The 26021-nt window shown below is 42.3% G+C and overlaps 1 protein-coding gene across 4 annotated transcripts; it reads right to left on the bottom strand.

Annotated features, from left to right (window-relative positions):
* Positions 1 to 6186: 6186 nt before the first annotated feature.
* On the bottom strand, positions 6187 to 24379 carry Zfp626 (zinc finger protein 626). 4 transcript variants are annotated; one of them, XM_017312304.2, is made up of 6 exons: positions 24199 to 24379; positions 22902 to 23035; positions 21874 to 21926; positions 20783 to 20909; positions 18261 to 18359; positions 6187 to 11255 (listed from the first exon to the last, which is right to left on the bottom strand). In XM_017312304.2, the coding sequence occupies exons 3-6, from the start codon at positions 21904 to 21906 to the stop codon at positions 9484 to 9486; spliced, it is 2031 nt and encodes a 676-aa protein (XP_017167793.1). In that variant the 5' UTR covers positions 21907 to 21926; positions 22902 to 23035; positions 24199 to 24379; the 3' UTR covers positions 6187 to 9483. The 4 variants fall into 4 exon arrangements, with proteins under 4 accessions (XP_017167793.1, XP_017167792.1, XP_017167794.1 ...); XM_017312303.2 differs by lacking the exon at positions 22902 to 23035 and having other exon boundaries at positions 24199 to 24378; XM_017312305.1 differs by lacking the exons at positions 21874 to 21926; positions 22902 to 23035; positions 24199 to 24379 and adding an exon at positions 21134 to 21613.
* Positions 24380 to 26021: the final 1642 nt, after the last annotated feature.

The following is a 26021-nucleotide window of genomic DNA, read 5'->3' as shown; positions in this document are numbered from 1 at the left end:
CTGGGATTAAAGGAGTGCGCCACCACGCCCGGCTTAGTCAGGGTTTCTATTCCTGCACAAACACCATGACCAAAAAGCAAGTTGGGGAGGAAAGGGTTTATTCAGCTTACACTTCCACATTGCTGTTCATCCCTAAGGAAGTCAGGACTGGAATTCAAGCAGGTCAGGAAGCAGGAGCTGATGCAGATGCCATGGAGGGATGTTCATTACTAGCTTGCTTCTCCTGGCTTGTTCAGCCTGCTCTCTTATAGAACCCAAGACAACCAGCCCAAAGATGGTCCAACCCACAAGGGGCCTTTCCCCCTTGATCACTAATTGAGAAAATTCCTTACAGCTGGATCTCATGGAGGCATCTCCTCAACTGAAGCTCCTTTCTCTGTGATAACTCCAGCCTGTGTCAAGTTGACACCCAAAACCAGCCAGTACACCTGGGTATTTTGTTTTTCCATAAGAAGTTGAGAATTGCACTTTCAGATCTGTAAAAAACAATGTGCTGGAATTTTTATAGAAATTACATTGAATCCATAGATTGCTTTTTGGTAAGTTGGCCATTTCACTATGTTAATTCTACCAATCCATGAGCATGGGGAATCTTTCCATCTTCTGATATCTTCTTAAATTTCTGTCTTCAAATACTTGAAGTTTTTGTCATATAAGTCTTTCCCTTATTTGGCTATTTGCAAAGGATGTTGTTTCTCTAATCTCTATCTCAGCCCATTTATCATTTGTATAAATGAGGGCTGCTGATTTTTTGTTGTTAATTTTGTATCCAGCCACTTTCTTAAAGGTACTTATCAATTGTCCAAGTTCTCTGGCCAAATTTTTGGCATTGCTTATGTATACTAACATATCACCTGTGAATAATGATACTTTGACTTCTCCCTTTCCAATATGTATCCCCTTGATTTCCTTTAGTTACCTTATTGCTTTAGTGAGAACTTCAAGTACTATATTGAATAGATAGGGAAATAGTGGGCAGCATTGACTTGTCCCTGGTTTTAGTGGAATTGTTTAGAATTCCTCTCCATTTAATTTGATGTTGGTTATTGGCTTGTTGTATATTGCTTTTATTATACTTAGGTGTTTGCCCTGTATCCCTGATCTCTCCAAGACTTTCAACATAAAGGGTGTTGGATTTTGTCAAAGGCTTTTTCAGCATCTAATGAGATGATCATATAATTTTTTTTCAGTTTGTTTATATGGTAGATTACTTTGATGGATTTTCATATATTGAACTATCCCTGCATCCCTGGGATGAAGCCTACTTGACCATCGTGGATGATACTTTTGATGTGTTCTTGGATTAGGTTTGTGAGTATTTTATTGAGTATTCTTAAATCAGTGTTCATTAGAAAATTGTTCTGAGGTTCTCTTATTTTGTTGTCTTTGCATGACTGAGATATCATGATAACTACGGACTCACAGAATGAGTTTGACAATATTACTTCTGTTTCTATTTTGTGGAGTAGTTTGAGGAGTATTGGTAATAGCTCTTATTTGAATGCCTGACAGAGTTCTGCACAAAAACCATCTGGCTTTGAGCTTTTCCTTGGTTGGGAGACTTTTAATGACTTCTTCTATTTCCTTAAAGGTTATAGTACTGTGTAAATAGTTTACCTGATCTTGATTTAACTTTGGTAAGTGGTATCTGTCTAGAAAATTATCCATCTCATTTAGATTTTCCAATTTTGGGAAGTGCAAGCTTATGAAGACCTAATGCTTCTTTGAATTTCTTCATTGTCTGTTGTTATGTCTCCCTTTTCATTTCTGATTTCATTTATTTGGATACTATCTATCTTTTAGTTAGTTACGCTAAGGCTTTGTCTATCTTGTTGATTTTCTCAAAGAACCAGCTCTTGGTTTCGTTGATTCTTTATATAATTTTTTGTATATAATTGATTTTAACTGTGAGTTTGATTGTTTCTTGCAATCTATTCCTCTTGTGTGTGTTTGCTCTTTTTCCCTAGCATATTCAGATGTACCTTTAAACTGCTGGTATGAGAATTTTCTAATTTCTTTATGAAGGTGCTTGGTGCTATGAACTTTCCTCTTTCATTGCTTTAATTATATCCCATAAATTTGGGTATGTTCTGTTTTCATTTCATTTCTTTCTGTATTTCTTTCCTTACCCAGTGATCACTGAGAGTTGTTCATATTCCAAGAGTTTATAGGCTTTCTGTTGTTGAAGTACAGCTTTAATCCATGGTGGTCTGATGAGATACAAAGAGTTATTTTAATTTTCTACTACCTGTTGAAGCTTTCTATGTGACTGAAAATATGGTCAATTTTTGAGAAGGTTCTGTTAGCTGCTGAGAAGATATTCTTTTTTTTTGTTTTGTTTTGTTTTTTTTTTTTTTTTTTTTTTTTGGTTTTTCGAGACAGGGTTTCTCTATAGCCCTGGCTGTCCTGGAACTCACTTTGTAGACCAGGCTGGCCTCGAACTCAGAAATCCACCTGCCTCTGCCTCCCGAGTGCTGGGATTAAAGGAGTGCGCCACCACGACCGGCAAGATATATTCTTTTGTGTTTGGGTGAAATATTCTATAGATGTCTGTTAGGTCTGTCTGTTTGATTCATAACATCAGTTAGTTTCATTATTTCTGTTTAAATTTTTTGTCTGGATGAGCGGTCAATTGACGAAAATGGGTGCTGAAGTCTCCCACTATTAATGTAAGGGGTTCGATGTCTGATTTAAGCTTTAGCAATGTTTCTTTTACAAATATGCATGCCCTTGCATTTGGGTATAGATGTTCAAAACTGAGATATCATCTTGGTGGATTTTTCCTTTGATGAGTATGAAATGTCCTTCCCCATCTCTTTTAATTTTGGCTGAAAGTATTTTTTTTTTTAGATATTAGAATGGCTACTCCATGTCATTTCTTGGGTCCATTTGCTTGGAAAACTTTTTTCCAACCCTTTACTCTGAGGTAACGTCTATCTTTGTTGCTGAGGTGTGTTTCTTGTATGCAGCAGAATAATGGATCTTGTTTTTAATCCATCCCATTAGCCTATGTCTTTTTATTGGGGAATTGTATCCATCAATGTTGAGAGATATTAATGACCAATAATTGCTTATTCCTGTTATTAGGATGGTGGTGTTGGTGTGTGTGTGTGCTTTCCTTGTTTTGGCCATATGGAATTACTTATTTTCTCAGTTTTCTTGGGTGTAATTAACCTCCCTTGGTTGGAGTTTTTTTCCAGTATTTACTGTGGGGCTGGATTTGTGGATACATATTGTTTATGTTTGGTTTTGTCTTGAAATACCTTGGTTTTTTTTTTTTTTCATCTATTGTGATTGAGAGTTTTGCTAAGTATTATAGTCTTGGTTGTCCTTTGTGGATTAGATTTTCAAGTGAGTCTTTGTTGTGAAGTCAGATATAATTTTGATGGATCTGTCTTTGTACAGTTTGTATTTTCTTTATTGGTTCTACTTCCATTTTCAGGTATTGAACAATTTTATTTCCTTCACAGGTTTAATTGTATTTTTCTGTATTTCTTTAAGGGGTCATTTGTTTCCTCTTTAAAAGCCTCCACCTGTTTGATTGTATTTTCCTTTATTTATTTAAAGGATTTATTCATTTCCTCTTTAAATGCCTTTATCATCTTTATAAGATTGAAGATCATCTTTATGTATTTTGGTTGTTAGGATATCCAGGGCTTGCTGTAGTAGGATATGAAGGTGTCATACTGCCTTGGTTTTTGTTGATTATGTTCTTATGCTGGACTTTTGTCATCTGGATGTTTCTGATGTAGCAGGTGTTGGGGAGGTTGCTAACCTTGATGTTCCTGGTACAGTAGACCTCTGATGGATAGCCTTGGCTGGACAAGGGAAATCAGAGGGCAGTGCAAGCCTCCTAGTAGCTGGATGTGTCCCTGGAGACATGGCAGGTAGGGGTTTGAGGTAGGAAGAGTAAAGCAGAGGGGGGGGGGGTAGGACAATGGAGCTCCTTGGGAAGGGAGAACAGCATGCTGGTCTTAGCAGGTGGGCATGTCCCAGAGGACTAGGCAGCCAGGGGAATAGGTGCAGGGAAGACATCTAACCTGTGTGCTTCCAGATCTGCAGTTCTGATGGTGAGTAGAGAGGTGGCAGATGAGGAGAGTATCTTGGTGTGTTGCTGGCTGTGGGAACTCAAATTAAGGATGTCAGGGCTATTCATGTGCGTGGGCTAGAGGGTGGTATAAAACCCAGGTAGAGTGAAAGAAAAAAAAAAAACTTATGAGTTAGGGGGTGGCAGCAAGGGATGAGTTTGAGTTTTAGATTTTTTTTTTTTTTAAATTTGGTCTGGTTTGGTTTAGTTGATGTTAGGATGACTCTGGATCCAGGTGTGCTAGGTGAAGTAGTTTCCTTAGAGGAGATGGTTGGTGCTTTGGTATGGGTAGAATAACTTTGTAAGGATCCAAAGGTCTGGTGATCAAGAAGAGGGACCAGTTTATTCTGGATAGTAAATCTATCTTAAGGGTCCCTTCCTGTGGCATAGAAACTGAATGCCCATGTTTTCTGTTTCCCATAGCTGGAATTTTTCTTTTTTTATGTTCTTGGAAGTGAAGCATAGCACTTTGAAGAACAAGCCAAACGGCTTCTAAGAGGGTCAAGCTTTTGTTTTTAATGTCCTTCTCCTCTAGCATTGAAAAGCCTCTCTTTCTCTATACATATTGTGGATATGCATGGTAAGAAAGGGTATGGCCACTGTCTGTCTTAAGGGGTGGCATACTTCCTTTTCCCCACATGAGAGACTGGGTCAGATCAGTTAGCTCTGCTCTTTGGGCTGAGGTAAAAGGTCCTAAGGCTTGAACCCTCATCATTTCAGTTAAAGTAACTATTGAAGGCCCCACATGCTTGGTCTCATCTTTAACGAAGCTGCTACCACCCATGTAGAGCACTTCTGGGGCTAGAGAAATGGCTCAGTGGTTAAGAGCACTGACTGTTCTTCCAGAGGTCCTTAGTTCAATTCCCAGCAATCACATGGTGGCTCACAACCATCTGATGCCCATCTGAGACAGATACAGTGTACTCATATAAATAAATAAATCTGAGAGAGAGAGAAGACAGAGAGAAGAGAGAGAAGAGAGAGAGAAGAGAGAAGAGAGAGAGGAGAGAGAGAAGAGAGAAGAGAGAGAAGAGAGAAGAGAGAGAGAGAGAGAAGAGAGAAGAGAGAGAGAAGAGAGAAGAGAGAGAGAAGAGAAAGGAGAGGGAGAGAGGAGAGAGAAGAGAGAGAAAAGAGAGAGATTGATTCTTCTGACAGAGGGCAAGACACCAAATTTTGCTCTGTATCCGTAGTCTAACTGTAACTCGTCAAAAAAGAAGTGGAAGGTGGCTTTCAGTTTATCATGAAGTTCTTGTCTCTCAGAGCAAACTAGACCTTTAATAGAGCTCTGGCACTTACCATTTCACTCAAATGACCAACCTTAATTTCTCCAATTCTGTGACAGCTGATACAACCTAAACATAAGGCAACAACACATCCAATCTACAATATTGTCTTATCCAAATCTGAACCAAATTCTCTTGGATAGAAAAATATAATGACTAAGTGCTGGGAATGTAGCTGAATGAGCACATTCTGACTGTGCACAATGCCTTGAGTTAGAGCAACACCGAACATTTAATAAAGGACAGAGCAAAGCCAAATCTCTATCTATATTGGAGTGTCCTCAGGATATATACATGGAGAAAAAAAAAGAAAAAAAAAAAGGAGGCCAAGGGCAAATTTCTAACAGTCATAAAATTCTGGATCATTTCCTTAAGGACAATTACGGTACAGATGACATTCCATCTTGGCTAATGTAGTAAGGGATAAAATGTCATATCTACATTTTTCTCTTAAACAAAGGATCTCTATAAAGCAAAAGTTGAACTTGAAGTCACTGTATAGCTAGGCTTGACCCCAACTCTTGATCCTTTCGCCTCCCCTTTACTAGAACTCAGGGATGCACTACCACACTCAGTTCTAAAACATATTCTTAATGATACAGCCCCAAATGACTAAATATATACACAGAAAAGTAGGAGCAACACTGTACATTGTTAACAATTTTGAATCTAGGTGAGGATCTAGAAGTATGCTGTTGACTATTCCAAGTTTTTCATATGGATGAAAAATTTCACACATGTCTTTTTATAGATGACTTAAAATTGGATATTTTTGTTAATGTGTTAGAGGAAGCCCACAAGAGAAGACCACTTAAACACAGTGTATAACCAATTGCTGGTCTTTATTCCAGCCAGCTCTGAGTACATTGAAGTATTTAATACTTATTCAGCTTTTATCTGAACAGGCAGTTTAACAGAAGCCAAGATAAGCAGATAACCAGAGGGGGAGGTTTAAATACACAGGTCATTTAACTAAAGCCAGGATGAATTATCATAGCCAAGTTGATCTCCAGTTTCTAGAATAGAGTTGTGCAATTTTCCACAAAATTCTCTATCAAGAAAATCAAATTCTAGTCAAACCTGAAATGGCCTCAGCAAGAATAAAAGATGAAGGATCCTGTGGACTTTCTTCTCCTGCTACAAATGTATAGTTCATCTTCATATGTAGGCAGAGGACATAAATATAGGATTTTACCTTTTGAAATTTTAATAAATTTCAGTTAGAAAGTACTTTCTCATCAATAACCGGGTTTTTTTTTTTTTTTAAATCTCCACATAAATACTCAAGGAATGGACTCACAATTCAAATCCTTTCATGTTCCTTTTCATCCATTAGATGTATCCAGAATGGAGTTATTTAAAATTTAATAGTGGCTGAATGCATGAGGCTTTCCTAAACTACATAAAGTCCAATTAGCCTTTCATGTCAGTTATACTAATGCTGATAAAAGCGAGAAAAATTTAAAAATCTATTTTATAGAACATCGGCATTGAACAAATACCCTCAAGGATTTTGATATCTATTATAATCCTCTTGACACAACTTTGGCTGGTCCTGTGTTGCCCACTAACAAATTATGCAAAAACTAAGTAAACATTCAGTCTATTACAAGAGCCATGTGATGTTAATGGTGACAACAAAGACATCTCAGATAAACCTAGTTCCAGTAACTGCTCTCCTTAAGTTAACTGTCCTGGGGCTGGTGAGATGGCTCAGTGGGTAAGAGCACCTGACTGCTCTTCTGAACGTCCGAAGTTCAAATCCCAGCAACCACATGGTGGCTCACAACCATCCGTAATGAGATCTGACCCCCTCTTCTGGAGTGTTTGAAGACAGCTACAGTGTACTTATATATAATAAAAATAAATAAATCTTTAAAAAAAAAAAGTTAACTGTCCTGGGTGACTACTGATGAATTAAGTTTATACAACTAACAGGAGAGTAAATCAAGGACATGATCACTCCCCTGTATCTCTGACATTAAGAGACATTATCAATAGAGTATCTTCTCTGAACAACCAGCTTACTTCATTCTCACTCTATTTTATTGTATGTATGTGAGTACACTTGTCGCTGTCATCAGACACATCAGAAGAGGGCATCGGATCCCATTACAGATGCTTGTGAGCCACCATGTGGTTACTGGGAATTGAACATTAGGACTTCTGAAAGAGCAGTCAGTGCTCTTAACCACTGAGCCATCTCTCTAGCCCCTTACATTCTCTAAAGGGTTTCCTGTCATCAAGAGGATCTGAATACTGTGATGCTAACCAGATCCAGTGGCAGCTTAAAGTTTCCACATTCTTTTAAGTAACAGGATTTTCATGCAATGGCTTGTCCACCTTTTTTTACATGCAGAAGACTCCTGACAATTATGAATTTTCTGATTTTGTATAAGCTTACCATTTTCAAGAAAGGCTTTTCCTGAGTCTTCCCAATCACTGGGTTTCAGACCTACACAGACTCTGATGAGCTTTAACAGCTTATTCTACAAATGTTCCCACATTCCTTGCTTTCATAGTGTTTGACACAAGCATAGGTTCTTTTATGATGAAGGCCTGCGCTGCAATTGAAGGTCTTTCCACATTCTTTCCAGTGATAGGGTGTCCCCCCTGTATGAATTTGCCACTGTGCATGAAAGCTGAACTAAATCTAAACATCTTGTCACCTTACTTGTTAAAGTCATAGAATTTCTCTCCAGTAGGATTCTCTGATAGACAGTTAGTTTGGAATTACTGAAGGCCTTTCCACATTCCTTACATCTTTTTTTTTTCATTCCTTACATCTTAAGATTTATTACTAATATTAAATTCAGAATGTCAAACCAAGTTTTCTATTCAATTTAAGGTCTTCCCACATCAGTTAAGATTCTTCAACAATGTGAATTCTCTGATATACTTTAAGATCTCTATCACATGTACTTCCCAATTCCTTACATTCATAAGGATTCTTGCCAGTATGAATTCTAAACTATCCAAGAAATTGATAATGAGAGTGGAAAGATTCCCCACATGCCTTACATCAAAAGGGCTTTTCTCCACCTTGGATTCTCTGATGAATTCTAAGGGCTGTTCCATGAACAATGTCCTTTCCACATTCCTTACACTGAAAGGATCTGTCACCAGAATAAGTTTTTGCGGTGCTGCAAAAAGTTTAAGCAATGAATAAAAGCTTTGCCATACTCGTTATATTCATATGGTCTCACACCAGCATGAACAGCCAGCCCTATGTTGAACAAGGCTGGAAGCAAGCTTGAAGGACTTCCCACATACCTTGCATTTAAAGGGCTATGGAAAAAACTCTGCTAATTAAAGTTGAAGTCCACCATGGCTGGCTGGATAGCCTCTGGGCTTGGCACACTATGAGACACCCTTTCTTAGAAGAGATGCTCCTCTGACTGCCTGGGGAATTCAATCCCTCCATGTAAACCTCGACCTAAGGAATGTCATGTAGCCTCAATTATATTACAGGATCAATTTCTTTTCTCCTGATAAAACCTGCTCAGCTAAAATCTGAGATTCCCGAAATGCTTTCTAGGCTAATGAGCATTTCAAGTTCCCCAAGCCCTCAGCCAATGACCTTCCATCCTGAATATCACCACCTTCAGTCCCCCAAACTTCCTAAGCCTTGAGTCACCCTAGGTAAAACTGATCTGCTTCCTAATAGCTGGTCCCCACGTGGTCACTCCCCGGATGTACTCACAAAGCTTTCGACTCGCCAGCTCCTACTGCCTTCATGGACCATTCTGGCCTATGACAAGGGGAGGGAGTCCCACGAGGGTCTTTTAATAGTTTAATAGTAGTAACAATTTTATGGTTATTAAGCTGGCTGGAAAGATGAAAGGCTTTTCCTTATTCTTTATATTCACAGAGGCAGGCGGATTTCTGAGTTCGAAGCCAGCCTGGTCTACAGAGTGAGTTCCAGGACAGCCAGGGCTACACAGAGAAACCCTGTCTCAAAACCCACCCCCCCACCACCAAAAAAAAAAAAAAAAAAAGGCCTCTCTTGATTGTGAGATTTCCGATGACACATGGGAAGCACATTAAGTCTAAGAACTTGGCACATTCTTTCTACTTGAAGAGTTTCTTCCCAGTGTGACCTTCCCTGCACTCCTAGGGTCTCACATCAATATGAGCAAGCCGATGTTCACTAAGCTGGTACCTATGTCTGAAGACTGATCCACACACCTTACACTTGAAAGGCTTCTCTTCAATGTGAGTTTTCTGATGCTCAGAAAGGTATACCTGAAATCTAAAAGCCTTCCCACATACATGACACTCAAAGGGTTTCTCACCAGTATGAAAATGCTGGTGCTGAACAAGGTGTGAGCCAGTATGGAACTTCTTGCCACATTCCTTACATTCAAATGACCTCTCACCAGTATGAACGGTCTGGTGCTGAATGAGCTGTGCCAGCAGAATGTAGGCCTTGCCACACTCCTGACACTGAAAGGGTCTCACGTGAGGATGAGTCTGTCGATGTAAACTAAGCTGGTACCTACTTCTGAAGGCTGACCCACACAGCTTACACTTGAAAGGTTTCTCTTCAATGTGAGTTTTCTGATGCTCAGAAAGGCATGCCCGAAGCCTAAAAGCTTTCCCACATACATTACATTCAAAGGGTTTCTCACCAGTATGAACCCGCTGGTGCTGAGCAAGGTGTGGGCCAGTATAGAATTTCTTCCCACATTCCTTACATTCAAATGGCTTCTCTCCAGTGTGAATCCTCTGGTGTCGCGTGAGCTGTGGCAGAACAGTGAAGGCCTTCCCACAGTCCTTACACTCAAAGGGTTTCTCACCAGAATGAATTTTCTGATGTTGTATGAGGTTTGAGCGACGATTAAAGGCTTTCCCACACTCACTACACTCATATGGTTTCACATCAGCATGAATAATCCTATGTTGAGCAAGGTGGGAGACACACTTGAAAGACTTCCCACATTCCCTGCATTCAAATGGTTTTGTATTTGTATGAATGGTTTTGTGAAGCTTAAGCCGGTCAGGAAAAGGAAAAGCCTTTCCACATTCATTACATTTGAAAGGTCGATCACCACTGTGAAATTTTTGGTGTCTTGTAAGCTGTTGGAGGAGTCTGAAGGCCTTTCCACATTCCTTACATGCAAATGACTTCTCTCCAGTATGAATCATCTGGTGTCCATTGAGGTGAGCCAGAAAAATGAAGGCCTTCCCACACTCCTTACACTGAAAGGGTCTCTCACCAGAATGAATTTTCTGATGTTGCATATAGTATGAGCGACGTTTAAAGGCTTTCCCACACTCATTACATTTATATGGTTTTACGTCAGCATGAATAATCCTGTGTGCAACAAGGTTGGAGACACGGTTGAAGATCTTCCCACACTCCTCACATTCAAATGCTTTTGTACCTGTATGAGTGGTTTTATGGTTCTGAAGCAGGTGAGGAAGATGAAAAGCCTTTCCACATTCATTACACTCAAAAGGTTTCTCACTACTGTGAGATTTCTGATGCCTTGTGAGCTGTTGGGGGAGTCTGAAGACCTTCCCATATTCCTTACATTCATAGGGCTTCTCTCCAGCATGAACACTCTGATGCTGACTAAGAGTTGAACTACAATTGAAGCACTTCCCACACTGTTTACATTCATATGGTTTTTGTAAGCTGTGAGCAAGAGTCTGGCAGGTGTAAGGAGGCACTCCTTCCTTCTTAGTAACCTGCTGGCCAGCATCTCCTTCCTGACAACCCTGCAGTCCTTGGAATGTACTACATTTAGGGCCATCACTAAACCTGGAGCCCCTAAAGTCAAAAGTTTTACTTGATTGTCTTATGTCCTGTTTGGGTGAATTTCTATTATAACTATGATTTTCTGGAAATACATTTTCAGCATCATAATCTGCCTCCAAATCTGAAAGAAAAGGAGAAAGCAAGAATACTTTATTTCCCTGTAACACATATACAAACATAAAATATTTTCCTATAACATAAAATCATTAAAATCATGGCCAAACTCTAAAAGTAATCTCTGAGAAGCTGAATGGGAGCACGGAGAGCAGCAGTAAGGAAAGTGTATATAAGAAGATTCTCTTTATAGTAGAACAGGTTGGAAATGGGATGATATGTCTGTTTAACAAGATTATAACTAACTGTGTTGAAATACTCTTATATGCTTATTTGCATACTATTTGAAATACACACTGTTATCAGGCATTTGCATCAGGCTGCCCTCAGAGACCTAGCTGCAGCAGCTTATAGCATCACCCAGAGCCACCCGGATGCCAGGTGTACCAAGTGCAGCATATAAAAGGCACAACCAGCTCTCTCTCTGTCTCCCCTCTCTCTGTCTCACTCTCTGTCTCTCTCTGTGTCTCTCTCTGTGTCTCTCTCTGTATCTCTCTCTCTCCCCCCTCTCTCTCCTCCCTCCCTCCCTTCCTATCTTGTTCATATTCTCTTTCCTGCTCTCTCTCTCTCTCTGACTCCATGTCCCCAGTGTGAGACAGCCTTTCACTCTCCCCAACCCCCCAATGAATATCTTAACACTAGATCAGTTGTGTCGTGTCATTTTTTAACCGTCAAACCTTGGCACAGGGCTGCCAAATTTACCCAAATCTTGCCACATTACCCTAATGCAAACCGTTTCATAACAGTTTTTTAACTAAATCATGAGGAAAAAAACCTATACCACACAAACACATAACATCTGTCATGCTATAAGAAAACTGGCGTGGACTTGGAATTCTTTATGGGGAAAAAAATTTAAAAAGAGGTAAAAATCTGTCATGGTGGTGGGGACGGTGGTGGTACACAACTGTAAGCCCAGCTAAAAGTGGCCTGTGGTAGAAGCATCATGAGTTCCAAGCCAGCTTGCACTAGATTAGGAGATTCACCATCAGAAAAACAAAACAAGCTAAAAAGAAACTAGAACCGCAACAGAATTCATTAGAATTTTAAGAAGACTTAAAAACCAGGTGGGCTGGCGTAGATCTTTACCTACCCCTCCTCTCCTCCAGACACATCCCCAGGCTCATCCCAGCTCTGCAGCAGACCGCCTGCTTACCCTCCCTTCACCCACTGGTGTAGGTCTAACCAAGCAAGGAAAAGACTTGTATGACAAGAACTTCAAGTCTCTGAAGATAGAAATTGAAGAAGATCTCAGAAGATGGAAGGATCTCCCATCTCTTGGATCAGTAGGATTAACATAGTAAAATGGCCATCTTATCAAAAGCAATCTACAGATTCAATGCAATTCCCATCAGAATTCCAACACAATTCTTTACAGACCTTGAAAGAAAAATCCTCAACTTCATACGGAAAAACAAAAAAACAAAAACAGAACAAAACAAAACAAAAAAATCTCAGGGTAGCTAAAACAATCCAGTACAATAAAAGAACTGCTGGAGGTATCATCATTCCTGATTTCAAGCTATATTACAGAGCAATAATAATAAAAACCACATGATGCTGGCATAAAGACAGATGAGTTGATCAATGGAATAGGATTGAAGATCCAGAAATAAACCCACACAGCAAAGATGTCAAAACTATACAATGGAAAAAAGAAAGTATCTTCAACAAATGGTGCTGGTCTAACTGGGTATCTGCATGTAGAAGAATGCCAATACAGTCAAATTCATCACCCTGCACAAAACTCAAGCCGAAGTGGATCAAAGACCTCAACATAAAATGAGACAGACTAAATCCAAAGAATAGAAAGTGGGGAACTTCCTTGAACACACTGTCACAGGAAACAACTTCCTGAACAGAACACCAATGGTTCAAGCTCTAAGATTAACAATCAGCAAATGTGATCTTGTGAAACTGAAAAGCCTCTGTAAGGCAAAGAAAACTGTCATTAGGACAAAGCACAAGAAACAGGATGGGAAGAGATCTTCACCAGTTCCACATCTGACAGAGGACTAATATCCAAAATATATAAAGAACTCAAGAAACTAGATACCAACAAACCAATAACCCAACTGAAAAATGGGGCACAGAGCTAAACAGAGAAATCCTGACAGAAGAATCTCGAATGGTCAAGAAGCACTTAACAAAATATTCAACACCCTTAGTCATTAGGAAAATGCAAATCAAAATGACTGTGAGATTCTATCTTATACCTGTCAGAATAGCTAAGATCAAAACCTCAAGGGACAGCACATGCAGGCAAGAATGTGGAGCAAGGGGAAATTCCTCTATTACTGGTAGGTGGGCACTCTGGAAATCAATCTGACTATTTCCCCCAAAATTGGGAAGAGTTGAACCTCAAGATCCAACTATACCACTCCTGGGCACATACTCAAATGATGCCCCAACATACCACAAGGACACTTGGGAAATACATGGTATGTGCTCACTTATAAGTGGACATTAGCTATAAAGTACAGGATAAGCATACTACACAATCCACAGACTCAAAAAAGCTAAGTGACAAGGGGGAGGGGGCCACAGGAAGATGCTTGAATCTCACTCAGAAGGGGAAATAAAACAGAACTGACTAGAGCGAGAGGGAGCTGGGTGGGTGGTGAGTGCAGAGGTAAACAGGGATGGGGATCAGATGGGGGTTGGGGGGTCAGTAGAAGCCTGGGAGAGAGAATGTAAATTGGTGGTGAGGCCTGTCTGGGACTAGCCTGGGACCTGGGACAGGGAAGGGTCCTGGGAGTCTATGGGGGTGACCCTAGCTGAGGCTCTAGCATCTGGGGATATGGAGACTGAAGTGACCACCTCCTGTAGCTAGGCAGGCCTTCCATTGGAGGTAGTGGGGCATCAACCCACCCACAAAACCTTCTATATAAAATTTGTCCTGCGTATATGGGATGCAGAGATAAAGATGGAGCAGAAAGTTACAAAATGACTAACCAATGACTAGTCCAACTTGAGACCCATCCCATGGGAGAGAGCCAACCCCTGATTATTAATGGTATTATTAATGATACTTTGCTCTGCTTGCAGACAGAGGACTAACATAACTGTCTTCTGAGAGGCTTCATCTAGCAGTGGATGGAGGCAGATGCAGAGACCCACAGCCAACATTAGGCAGAGTTCGGGGAGTCCTGTGGAAGAGTGGGAGGTAGGACTAGTGAGTGAGCTGGAGGGGTCAAGGACACCACAAGACCTACAGAGTCCAATAACCTGGGGCCATGGGGACTCACAGAGAATGAACCACCAACTAAAGAGCATGAAGGGGCTGGAACTAGGCCCTACACATTTGTAGCAGATGTGCAGCTTGGTCTTCATAGGGTTCCCTAACAACTGGAGTGGGGGCCTTCTCTGACTGTTGCCTGCTGGTAAATCCTCTTGCCTAGCTGAGCTGCTCTGTCTGGCCTCAGTGGAAGAGGGTGCTATTAGCCCCGCTGGGACTTGATGTGCCAGGATAGGTTGGTACCCATGGAAGACTTCCCCTTCTATAAGGAGGGCATAATGGGAGAAAGGATGTGTGGGGGTGGAACTGGGAGGGGGAGGGGCTATGATTGGGATGTAAAGGGAATAAATAAATTTAAAAAAAAACTGAATACAGAAAAACACAAAACTTAAAAATCACAGAAATTGAACAACATACGACTCAATGAAAAATGGGTTAAGACAGAGATTCCAAGATTGAGAGAAAGATTAAAGATTTCCTACAACTGAATGAAAATGAAGCCACAACACATTCAAACTAAGGGGACATGATGAAGGCCGGTCTTAGAGATAAGTTCATAACAAAGGGCACTTACATAAAAGGAAATTGGAGCAATCTCACTCTAAATTAACCAGAACAAAAAGCTCAAGAACAAAAAACTAAATAAATGAAAACAAAACCAAACCAAAACAAAAACCAAAAGAAAGAGATTACACTCAAAAGAGAAAGGCATAAGAAGTACTTAAACTCGGGGTTTTATTAAAGCGATAAAAAAGAAACAAAGGAAAACAAGGTCTAAAGAATAAAGGAAACAAAGACCTGGCTCTTTGAGAAATCAGTAAGACTGACAATCCCTTAGCCAAACTAACTGAAAGGCAGAAAGAGAAGACCCAAATCCACAATGTCAGACATGAATGGAGGACAGAGCCGTAGTGGCCTTTGCTACTTTGTGGGTTCTTCTTTTTTCCCACCCTTTATCCACCCCTGATGAACACAGTTGCAGAAATTCTCAATCAAATACTTAAACACTGAATTGTACAACACTCAAGAAGATCAAGTAGGTTCATCTCAGAGATCCAGAGATGGTTTGACATAAATATAAACAGTAAATGTCATCCATCATATGAACAAAATAAAAGACAAAAGCTACAAGATCATCTCATTAAATGCAGAAAGCTCCTTTGACAACACAACATTGCTTCAGGATAAAAGTCTTGGAGAGGGTTGAAGAGATGGCTCAGCAGTTAGGAGCACTGACTGCTTTTCCAGAGGTCCTGAGTTCAATTCCCAGCAACCACATGGTGGCTCACAACCATCTGTAATGGGATTCGATGCCCTCTTCTGGGGTGTCTGAGGACAGTGACAGTGTATTCACATACATACATAAATAAATAAAAGTCCTGGAAAGATTAGGGATACAAGGGACAGACACACTGCAACATAATAAAGGCAGGATACAGTAAGCCCAAAGACAGCATCACCTGAAATAGAGAGAACTCAAAGCAATTACACTAAGGGGAAGGGTGGGGAAAAAAAGCAATTACACTAAAATCCAGAAAAAGACAAAGCTGTCCAAACTCTCTCCATACCTACTCAGGAATAATGCAGTTGAAGAAGATAAAAGGAATGCACATTGGAAAGACCAAAGTATCCTGACGTGCAAATGATGTGACAGCATACATAAGCGACCCTGAAGATTCCAATGGAGAACTCCTACAGCTGATAAACACATTCAGGAAAGAGGCCAGATACAAATGAACTCACAACAATCAGCAGTTTTCCTATGTACAAATGACAAATTGACTGAGAAAGAGAAAGAAATCACAGAAACAACACCTTTCACAATAGTCTCAACTAATATACAGTATCATGGGGTAACCGTAACCAAGCTAGTGAAATATGTGTATGATATAAAGAAGTAAGGCACTGAAGAAAGAAACTGCAGGAGATATCAGAATATAGAAAGATCTTCCATGTTCATGGATCATGAGGATTATTTTAGTCAACTTGGCCATCCTATCAAGAGCAATACACAGATTTGATGCAATCTCCATCAAAATTCCAATACAACTTTTCACATATCACAGAAGGCCAAATTTCATCTTCATATGCAAACACAAAAATCCCAAGATAGCTAAAACTAATTCTGAATAATAAGAGAAGTGCAGGAGGTATCTCATCCCGGCGTCCGTTTGTCCTACAGAGCTACAGGAATAACAACAACACGGTAGGCACATCGATCGATCGAGGGACGTGAACTGAAGAATAAATCCACACACCTATGCACACCTGGCATTTGATAAAGAAGCCAGAAATACAGACTGGAAAAAAAGGCAGCATCTTCAGCAAATGGGGCCCATCAAAAAGTGCAGGTGCGTGTACAAGAATGCAAATAGATCCACACTTCTCACCCTGCACAGAACTTGACTCCAAATGGATCAAAGTTCTAAATGTAAAGCCACATACACTGAACCTGAAGGCAAAGAAAGTGGGGAACAGACTCAAATTCATCAGCCCAGGAAAATGCAGGCATGGAGAATAAAGATTACTACATGGGGGTCTTACGAAGCTTAACAGCTTCTGCACAGCAAAGGGAACTGTTGCTTGGACAAAGCGGCAGCCTACAGAATGGAGAAAGATTTTGCCAACTACACATCCAACAGAGGGCTAACACCCAAAATATAGAGAGAACTAAAAAAAAACTACATAGCAAGAAAACAATTAGCTCAATTAGAAAACAGGGTACAGATCTAAACAGAGAAGTTTCTCAAAAGATGAACGTCAAATGGCTGAGAAACACAAAGAAAAGTTCTCCACCCTTAGCTGTCAAGGAAGTGTAAATCCTCCAATTAGAGCTTCCACCTTCCACCAGCCAGAATGGCTACGGTCAACACAACAAGAGAGCACTCATCTGGCAGCCTGTGGAGTAAGTGGTTATGTTTCCATCACTAGCGGGAGGGAGAACTTGTACCGCTACTGTGGAAATCAGAGCGTTGATTCATCAGTGACGTGAGAACCCATCTAAACAAGACCCACACACCCAAAGGTCACGTGATCCTTTCAGAGACACTTATTCAACCCTGCTTACTGCTGCTCCATTGGAAACCAGTGAGGGACTGGCCTTGCCAGCAGAGGGAAGAAGCAGACAAAGCGCCGATTGCGTCTCCCACATCCTTTTCCCAGGCTGCACCAGAAGGTGTGGCCCAGATGTAAGGTGGGTCTTCCCACCTCCAAAGATGTGGGTTAAAGGTGGGTCTCCCCACTTCAAATGATTTAATGAATCCCTCATAGATGTAGCAAACTGTTTGGGTTGTAGTTAATTCCCGATGTGGTCAAGTTGACAAAAAGAGGAGCCATCATAGCTCCCTGCCAAGCTAGGTAGCAGGCTGTGCTGTGTGTGCACTCAGATGTCCCCCTGGCTTGTCCATCTGTGCTTTGTGAGTCAGGGTCTCTCATTTGCCTGGAGCTGACTTGCCAGCAAGCCCAAGGGGTCTGCCTTTGCCACCTCCCCAGTGCTGCAGGGAGGCGCCACCATCACACCGTGACTACAGTGACCACGAAGACAGAATTCAGACATTTGGTGCCCCTCCCGGCCAGCTTTCACTGGTGCTAAAACCGTCTTGGCTTTGGTTCAGTGGTCAAGAACTCTGAGAGCTCTGCCCGAGGCCCTGGGTTAGAGACCCAGCAGCCCCTATAACTCCAGCCCAGGGAGCTGACCCTCTCTAGGGCCTCTTAGGATACCTGCACACGTGTGTGCGCACACAACCAATAATGAATCACTTCACTCTTACTCACCTGGGCTCGGCCAGTCTGTTTCTTCCTTCACAGCCATCCAGGGCTCTTTCTCCTGCTCTAATAAGACAATCAGATCTGGCTTGGAAATGCAACTTCCCACTTAAAAGAAAGGAAAAGATGGCTCATTGTGTAGACATTCCCCTGCCCCCCTCCCACGAGACTCAAAGTCTGTAGTTATCCCAAAATACAAAGAAATGTGATATGTAGACCAGGCTGGCCTTAAATTTACTTGATCTGCCTGCCTCTGCCTCCCAAATGCTGGGATTGAAGATGTGTGCCACCATGCCCTGGCTATGCAGATTTTTAAAAAAATACAGACTTATTTATTATAAGATCTATATAGCTTGGCAGGGTGGATCACGGCCGTGAACCCAGCATGAGGAGAATGAAAACAGATAAACGGGCTGGAGAGATGGCTCAGCGGTTAAGAGCACTGGCTTCTCTTCCAGAGGTCCTGAGTTCAATTCCCAGCAACCACATGGTGGCTCACAACCATCTGTAATGGAATCCGATGCCCTCTTCTCGTGTGTCTGAAGCCAGCTACAGTGTACTCATATACATAAAATAAATAAATCTTAAAAAAAATATATAAAAAAAACAAATAAATAATTTCTAAAAGCAAAAATAATGATGAGGAAAGACTTCAGAGAAGGAGGGAAAAGGAACCTGGGTAAAAAAACCAGCTGCTCCAGATTAGGGTTTTAATCTCCTTTAAATGCAGACAGGGCTGTCACGTAAGAGGAAAGCAGAACTGAGTGGTGAGAACATGAACCCACAGGCTATACTGTCCAGTGTAGACCCCATCTCTGCAGCTCACTAGTAATGACATTCATTTAGGCGAGTCCCATAGGATTCTATGCTCAGTTTTCCCAATTGGGGGGCATGGTGGCACACACACATAGTCACACTCCCGAGGTGTGAAAGCTGGGAGGTTGTAAGTTCAAGGCTGGATTTCATAGAAAGTCCAAAGCCAGCCTGCACTATGTGAGAGCCGGTCTCAAACAAACCAAATTAGGAATAATTAGAGTAATAGGTAATAATTTAGATTGAGTTAATGCTATCTATTTGTAAGGATTGATACTAAGATTTATAACTATATTCAAAGACTCCCATATTCTCTGACCTATACTAATACAAAATCATTACTTTTAAATTTTTCATTTACGTATTTAGTAATGGTGGGAGGAAACTAGGGCCTTGATTTCTACCACTGAGTTACATCCCCAGCCATGAAAACTGTTCGCATCGTTGTAATGATGCTGCCTTCCTTCACATCCACACCTCATCCTTACAGATTTGCTCACTGAGAGAGACAAACTTCACACCCCAAAACGTCCACTACGAAGTAGGTTCACTGGAGGAAACAGAATGTGTCCACTTCTGTTTTGAATTAACTCTACTGATTCACTAGTAAGTAAATCATAACGGCTCTTGAATTTAGTTGTGCATGTCCAGGTGTGTGTGTGTGTGTACGTGTGTGCAGGTATTTAGTTGTGCATGTCCAGGTGTGTGTGTGTGTGTACGTGTGTGCAGGTATTTAGTTGTGCATGTCCAGGTGTGTGTGTGTGTACATGTGTGCAGGTATTTAGTTGTGCATGTCCAGGTGTGTGTGGGTGTAAGTGTGTGCAGGTATTTAGTTGTGCATGTCCAGGTGTGTGTGTGTGTACGTGTGTGCAGGTATTTAGTTGTGCATGTCCAGGTGTGTGTGGGTGTAAGTGTGTGCAGGTATTTAGTTGTGCATGTCCAGGTGTGTGTGTGTGTACGTGTGTGCAGGTATGCATGTATGCATGTTTGGATAGGGTACAGACCACTGTTAGGTGACTTCGGTGATTTCTCTCCACTTCAGTACTTGAGACAGGGTGTCTCCCTGAACCTAGAGCTCACTGAGGGGACGAAGAAATGGTGGACAAAAGCAGGGGCTTCATCAGGTTCTTATCTTCAACCCGAGAAATCTCACATTCTTACCTGGGGAAGAAGAAGGAACTCGGCTCCCCTTATAAAATTCTACTGATTACAATTTATTTTATATGTATGTGAGGATCTGCCTGCGAGTAAGACTGAACACCACATGCACGCATTGTGCCTATGTAGCCCAGATGAGGGCATCAGATCGCCCAGATAGAGTAACACATGGCCGTGAGCCACCTTGTGGGGCTGGGACCCTGGGTACTCTGTAACAGCAGCTGCTTCTCTTAACCACCAAGCTACTTCTCTAGCCTGTGAGTCTATTTATGGATGTATCTCCTAATTTATTTCATTTGTTCATTTTGTGTTGTTTGGCTTTGTCTGAAACAAGGCCTCACCCTGTAGACTAGGTTAGCCTGGAACTCAGGATGTATCTGACAGTGATGCTGCACTCACAGCAATCTTCCTGCCTCAGCCTTCTCAGAGAAGCAATGACAGGAATCGGCCTCCATCCCAGCTTCAGCTACCACTGGAAAGATGGCACTGTCCTTTAATTTAGAGTGAGGAAAGCCCACATTGTAGAGGACACATCCCCCATCCATGGAGCACAGGCTTACCCACTGCGACCAGGTTGCTGTAGGTCTCCAACATCATGTCCCTGTATAAGACCTTCTGAGTAGCATCCAGGAAGGCCCACTCCTCCTGAGAGAAGTCAACAGCCACATCCCTAAATGTCACTGACCCCTGAAAGAGCAAACACAAGGAGAGTGAAACTGGGGAAGCTTTCAAGATGGAAACCAGAAGGGAAAGGAATCAAGTGTGGGAAGGGAGCCATAAGGAAATGTTCAAGGCACCTGACTGCATGAGGCCCCCATAAAGGACGACTGTGCCCACCTACATAGCCAATAACTGTGCCTCTCCACTCCACCCACTTCCCTCAGGTTATACCCACAGAAGGGAAATGTCACCTGGGGTCAGGGTAAAACACATAAGGAATGCTGTGAGTCCTTGAGTTTATTATACTATCACATGATGTCATTAAGATTGTTTTGTCGTGAGAATGATTTTGTACACTATGTAAGATTCCATGAATTTACTATGTAGGAGTCCACATTATGTGAATATTATGTTTAATCTTTTGTTCCATTAAAAAAAAATCAAAAACCTTTCCAGGTGACAATGTGTCTCAGGCCTTCCCTAACTCTGGAGACTACAATCACCTCCCTATCACAGCCTGGATGACCTTTCCCTCTGATACCTCAACTCTCTCCCTCCTAAAGCCTCCTCGAGCAGGTCACCTCATCACACACCCACAGGGGACATTCATCCACACAAACTGTGTCATCAGCCTGACAACACCTCAGATGCCAATCAGGTTTCCCAGGGCAGTCGATGAGACCATCCCCTCAAAGCTCTGAAGCCCTCAAGGCCCCTGTTTCCCTGTGGGACTGTCACCTCCACTGCAGGGACAGTCCTCCCTGAGCACAGACCAAGCAGAGAGCACACGTGGAGGAACGCATTCAAAGACAACCGCAGTGCACGCTGGGAAGAGGCACAGACAGGAAGTGCTCAGACCTGCCAGCCCTCACTGGAAAGGGGCAGACTGGGCTGGGGGAATCCGGATCCTTGGGAAGCTTCAAGAGGGAAAGAGGGCAGGAGTCACCTAATCTGAAAGTCGCCCTATGTCAAAGAGAGAAAAACAACTTACACAGACCATGTCTTGAGAACTGGAGCTGGCCATTCTTCTTCAGGCTTCCTCCCCTGGGGGACAAAAAGAAAGCCATTCACTGCATTGTGACTTGATGTTCCCAGGCTGACTTCTGTCACTGTGATGTCATCGACTACATTTATTTCTCAAGCCTCCCCACTCACTCTCTCCCCTCCCACCACTCACAGCCTCCCACACACAAATTGGAAGCACATAGGAGTCTACACAAAGCCGATCCCCCCCTAACCCAGACAACCCACTGCCAAGGGGGCAGTGTGGGAGTGCAGGGCACAAACATGTCTGCCTTGAACTCCTCCAGAAGAGGCCAGCAGAAGGGAGCCATCTTCCACTCTGAGATCCAGCTCGCCCTGCACCTGGGCCGCTCCTCCTACTGTGAGCAGATCTCAGATCTTCACACTGGAACCCCACCTATCAAGGCTCACAGGGGCTCACAGCATCCAGGTGGCCCCTCCTGTGTAAACTCAGGGCTGAAGCACAGCAAGGCTGGAGGGGCTGCAGTGCTCAGGCAGCGTCCAGCATTCTGTGCCCACTGTTAGTGAATGGGACTGTGCACCATGGACCACTCTCCTGAGAACCTTCCCTCATCTATGTTGGGGAATGGTTCTGTACACTGTGTACTCTGATGGTGATTTCTGTGCCCAGAGATTGGTTACAGTCTGGACATTAGCACTGCCATCATTAATTGGCCCGACCTTAATGTTGTGTAAAACTGTTTTCCTTCAACTCTAATTGGTTAATAAAGAGCTAATCTGCCCAACAGATGGGCAGGAGAGAGGAAGCAGTCAGGATGTTCCAAGCAGAGGTACAGAGAGACAGATAGGGCAAGGACGGGATCTATGAGCAAGTCACCAGGGGAGTCACCATGAGAACACTGGTGGAGCAGAGACAGGACCAAGGTGACAAGTAGCAGGGCACATGGCTGGGTGGTAGGCAGCCATATAGATGAGAATCTGCCCAGCTACAGTGCTTAAAGTTTGTTGGCAAATATAAGCTCTGAATTACACAACCTCACTCATGTAGAGTCTTGAAGCTGTTTTCTCCTAGGAACAGTAAGATGCCGGTTACTGGGGTTTGAGTGGCGGAGGCTGGATGTGCAGCATCGGGGTGGAGAGTGGGAGATGCAGATCCATAATGAAGAGAGCTGGGAAGAAGGTGGTCAAGGACAATAAAATGTCAGCCACACAGCAGACACTCAAGAGGTACGTTGTGAAACACGGTGACATGACTAATAGTTTGTAAAGACTAAGAGAGTAGGCAGTAAGTGTATTCACTACAAAACTGTTATGAATTTAGTCATTCCAGAGCACACATAGAATCCAAAATATCATACTGTACTAATACCAAAACAAAACAAACACACATACACACAAACAACAACAACAACAAAAACCCTAACACTAACCTCTGAAGGTTCCTGTCTATAACATCTTAAGAGGTCGTGACTGTAAACAAGTCAAGGGTCACTGAAACGATACTATGAATACTAAGTGGAAAGGGAAGAAACAATGAGGGGACGCAATGGTGGAGGTATGAATCTGCACATTCCTTCTTCATGTAGTGACAATTACATATTCTAAAACTTCAACCTCATTTCTCAAACATTAAGAGCAAACTCGCAGCCGGGCGTGGTGGCGCACGCCTTTAATCCCAGCACTTGGGAGGCAGAGGCAGGCGGATTTCTGAGTTCGAGGCCAGCCTGGTCTACAAAGTGAGTTCCAGGACAGCCAGAGCTACACAGAGAAACCCTGTCTCAAAAAACCAAAAAAAAAAAAAAAAAAAAAAAAAAAGAGCAAACTCGCTGTTGAATCTTAGGAAGCAATAATGTTCTCATGGGTCTCGAGCCCTCCTTTGGAATAACTGTCTACTCGGGGAGCCTGAGTAAGCACGAGATCTCAGACTATATCCGAGAGCATCCTCAGTGAGCACTTTCCTTCACTTCCCTCAACACTCACAATGGCTACAGCTCTGAGAAAATCGTGGAACTCAGCAAGTAGCTGCCCTCCCAGGCGACCCTCGGAGGCACTTCCAGCCTCAAATGCTCGTCTCAAGCTCCTCTGAACCTCTGGCAGACTCCGCACCTGACCTCTCCTTACTGAAGTTTGGTCCTCTGTGTAGTCCCAGTGGCCAAGGAAAAAACAAAAACAAAAACAAAAAAACGACGGGGCAGAAAGCGACAAGCACAGAGACACAAATAATGCAGGTATATATACACAGACACACAGACATACACACACACTCACTCATATATCAGCACCCCCACACCACCCTCCACACCCACACCCAGCCCGATGAGTCCGGCCTTACTCTGTGAAGACTTAGACCAAACTGGTTTCTTCAACGACCATAAATGTCAATTTCCGCGGTGCCCACGCACGACACCGGAATTGGATCCCTTACTTCCGGCGCGGTGGACCCTGGGAAATACAGTCCTGGCGACGGAACTCCAGGAAGCACGGTACTCTGAAGTTCAAGGAGCTCCGGTCCTGCTACTTGGAGCAGTCCACCTGGGAGCTGCGCAGGGTGGTTTCAGGGACTTTGCAAAAGGGCGCAGGCTTTGAAGCTCCCTGATTTGTGTTCAAAAGATACTTCCAGGTTCTGAGCGTAACTGATTTTCTCTTCTGTGGAGGACAGAGGAGCCCAAGTTTTAAATGCAGATTAGGAAGTAAGGTCAGGTCGGGATGTAAATGACTTGATTCCGCTTTGCCTGAGCCCCACTGAGTGGGATTCACCCTCATTGTGCTCCGTTAGGGACTATGGTAAATTTGAAAACCGAACTAAAGAATTGGTTGGTTTAACACGTGGGAAGTCTACATCAGCGATTTCAAGGAGACAGATGTTCTGGACCCTCCCTGGCTTCAGTATCCCTGTTAATTTAGATTTAAAACAAACAAACAAACAAAAAACCGTGGCTGTGTATCAACAGAACTGTGTCCGAGAGACAGTCATTTACCCCATCTTGAAGAATGAATGAGTAGCGCATAAAGGGATTCTAAATACACAAGTAGGCTTCATTTTTGTAGGAAACACCTATTTTTGTTTTAACATGACACTGTTAAACTTCCAAAATCACTTGTGTTTCTTCTTATATTTACGCACAACTTTTTCATTCCAGAGCATGATAGAAAACAAATTTCAAGATAATAGACGTTCCTACTAAGACCATTAATCATATTAAATGTATTTATTAAAAATGGTCCAAACGTTAAAGTATAGGTTGTCAGATGAGATTTGACAACAAGTCAGACCCAACCATGTATTAACTAGTAAAATATGTTAAAGTTAAATACACTAGCAAATTAAAGTGATCATCCAGCCGGGCGTGGTGGCGCACGCCTTTAATCCCAGCACTCCAGAGGCAGAGGCAGGTGGATTTCTGAGTTCGAGGCCAGCCTGGTCTAAAAAGTGAGTTCCAGGAGAGCCAGGGCAATACAGAGAAACCCTGTCTCAAAAAAACAAAACAAAACAAAACAAAAAACCCAAAAAAAAAAAAAAAAAAAAGAAGAAGAAAAAGAAAAAAAAAAGTGACCATCCTAATAATAGTAATAATAGTTAAAAGAAGAGTCAAGTTGATTTGATAATTGAGGCACACTGGGGACACACAACACTACCAAAGGGTAATGTTAATTACCAGAGGGTAGGTAATTAATCTATTGAAAATAAATTTGGCTGGGTGTGGTACCAAATGCTTTTAATCCCAGCAGTGGGGAGGCACAGCCAGGTGGATGTCTGTGAGAATGATGCCAGCTAGGACTACACAGTGAAACCCTGTCTAAGAATTAATACATATTCCAAGCATACTCCTAATAGCATATTTCAAACATGGAGGGAAAAGCCTGCTCAAACAATGAGGAATATCAGCCAAATCCACTGTCACAAACAAATGTTTTCAATCTCAATAACTGATGGAACAAACCCAGAACAGCAACAGTGCCTAGTCAAATTGCACAGCAAATCAACTGTGAAAGCTGTCAGAATCAAAATGGAGACAACCTTTAATGGAATCAGGCTGCTCACGCACGACACTGGAATTGGATCCCTTACTTCCGGCGCAGTGGACCCTGGGAAATACAGTCCTCATGTCGGAACTCCAGGAAGCATTTAAATGAAGGGTGTTCCTGTAGACACAC

The sequence above is a fragment of the Mus musculus genome, chromosome 7 (genome assembly GCF_000001635.26).
Source record: "Mus musculus strain C57BL/6J chromosome 7, GRCm38.p6 C57BL/6J".
Lineage (NCBI taxonomy): Eukaryota > Metazoa > Chordata > Mammalia > Rodentia > Muridae > Mus > Mus musculus.
This window is presented reverse-complemented; position numbering and strand designations above follow the sequence as displayed.

Bases quoted from the DNA above. Each gene is read 5' to 3' on its own strand.
- Zfp626 (XM_017312304.2), bottom strand. From the start codon at position 21,906: ATGGCCAGCTCCAGTTCTCAAGACATGGTCTGT. The intron at 20,910-21,873 runs GTAAGTTGTTTT...TTGCTCTTTCAG, and splicing joins GTTCTCAAGACATGGTCTGT to GGGTCAGTGACATTTAGGGA. The intron at 11,256-18,260 runs GTGAGTAAGAGT...CTTTTCTTTCAG, and splicing joins AACAGACTGGCCGAGCCCAG to ATTTGGAGGCAGATTATGAT.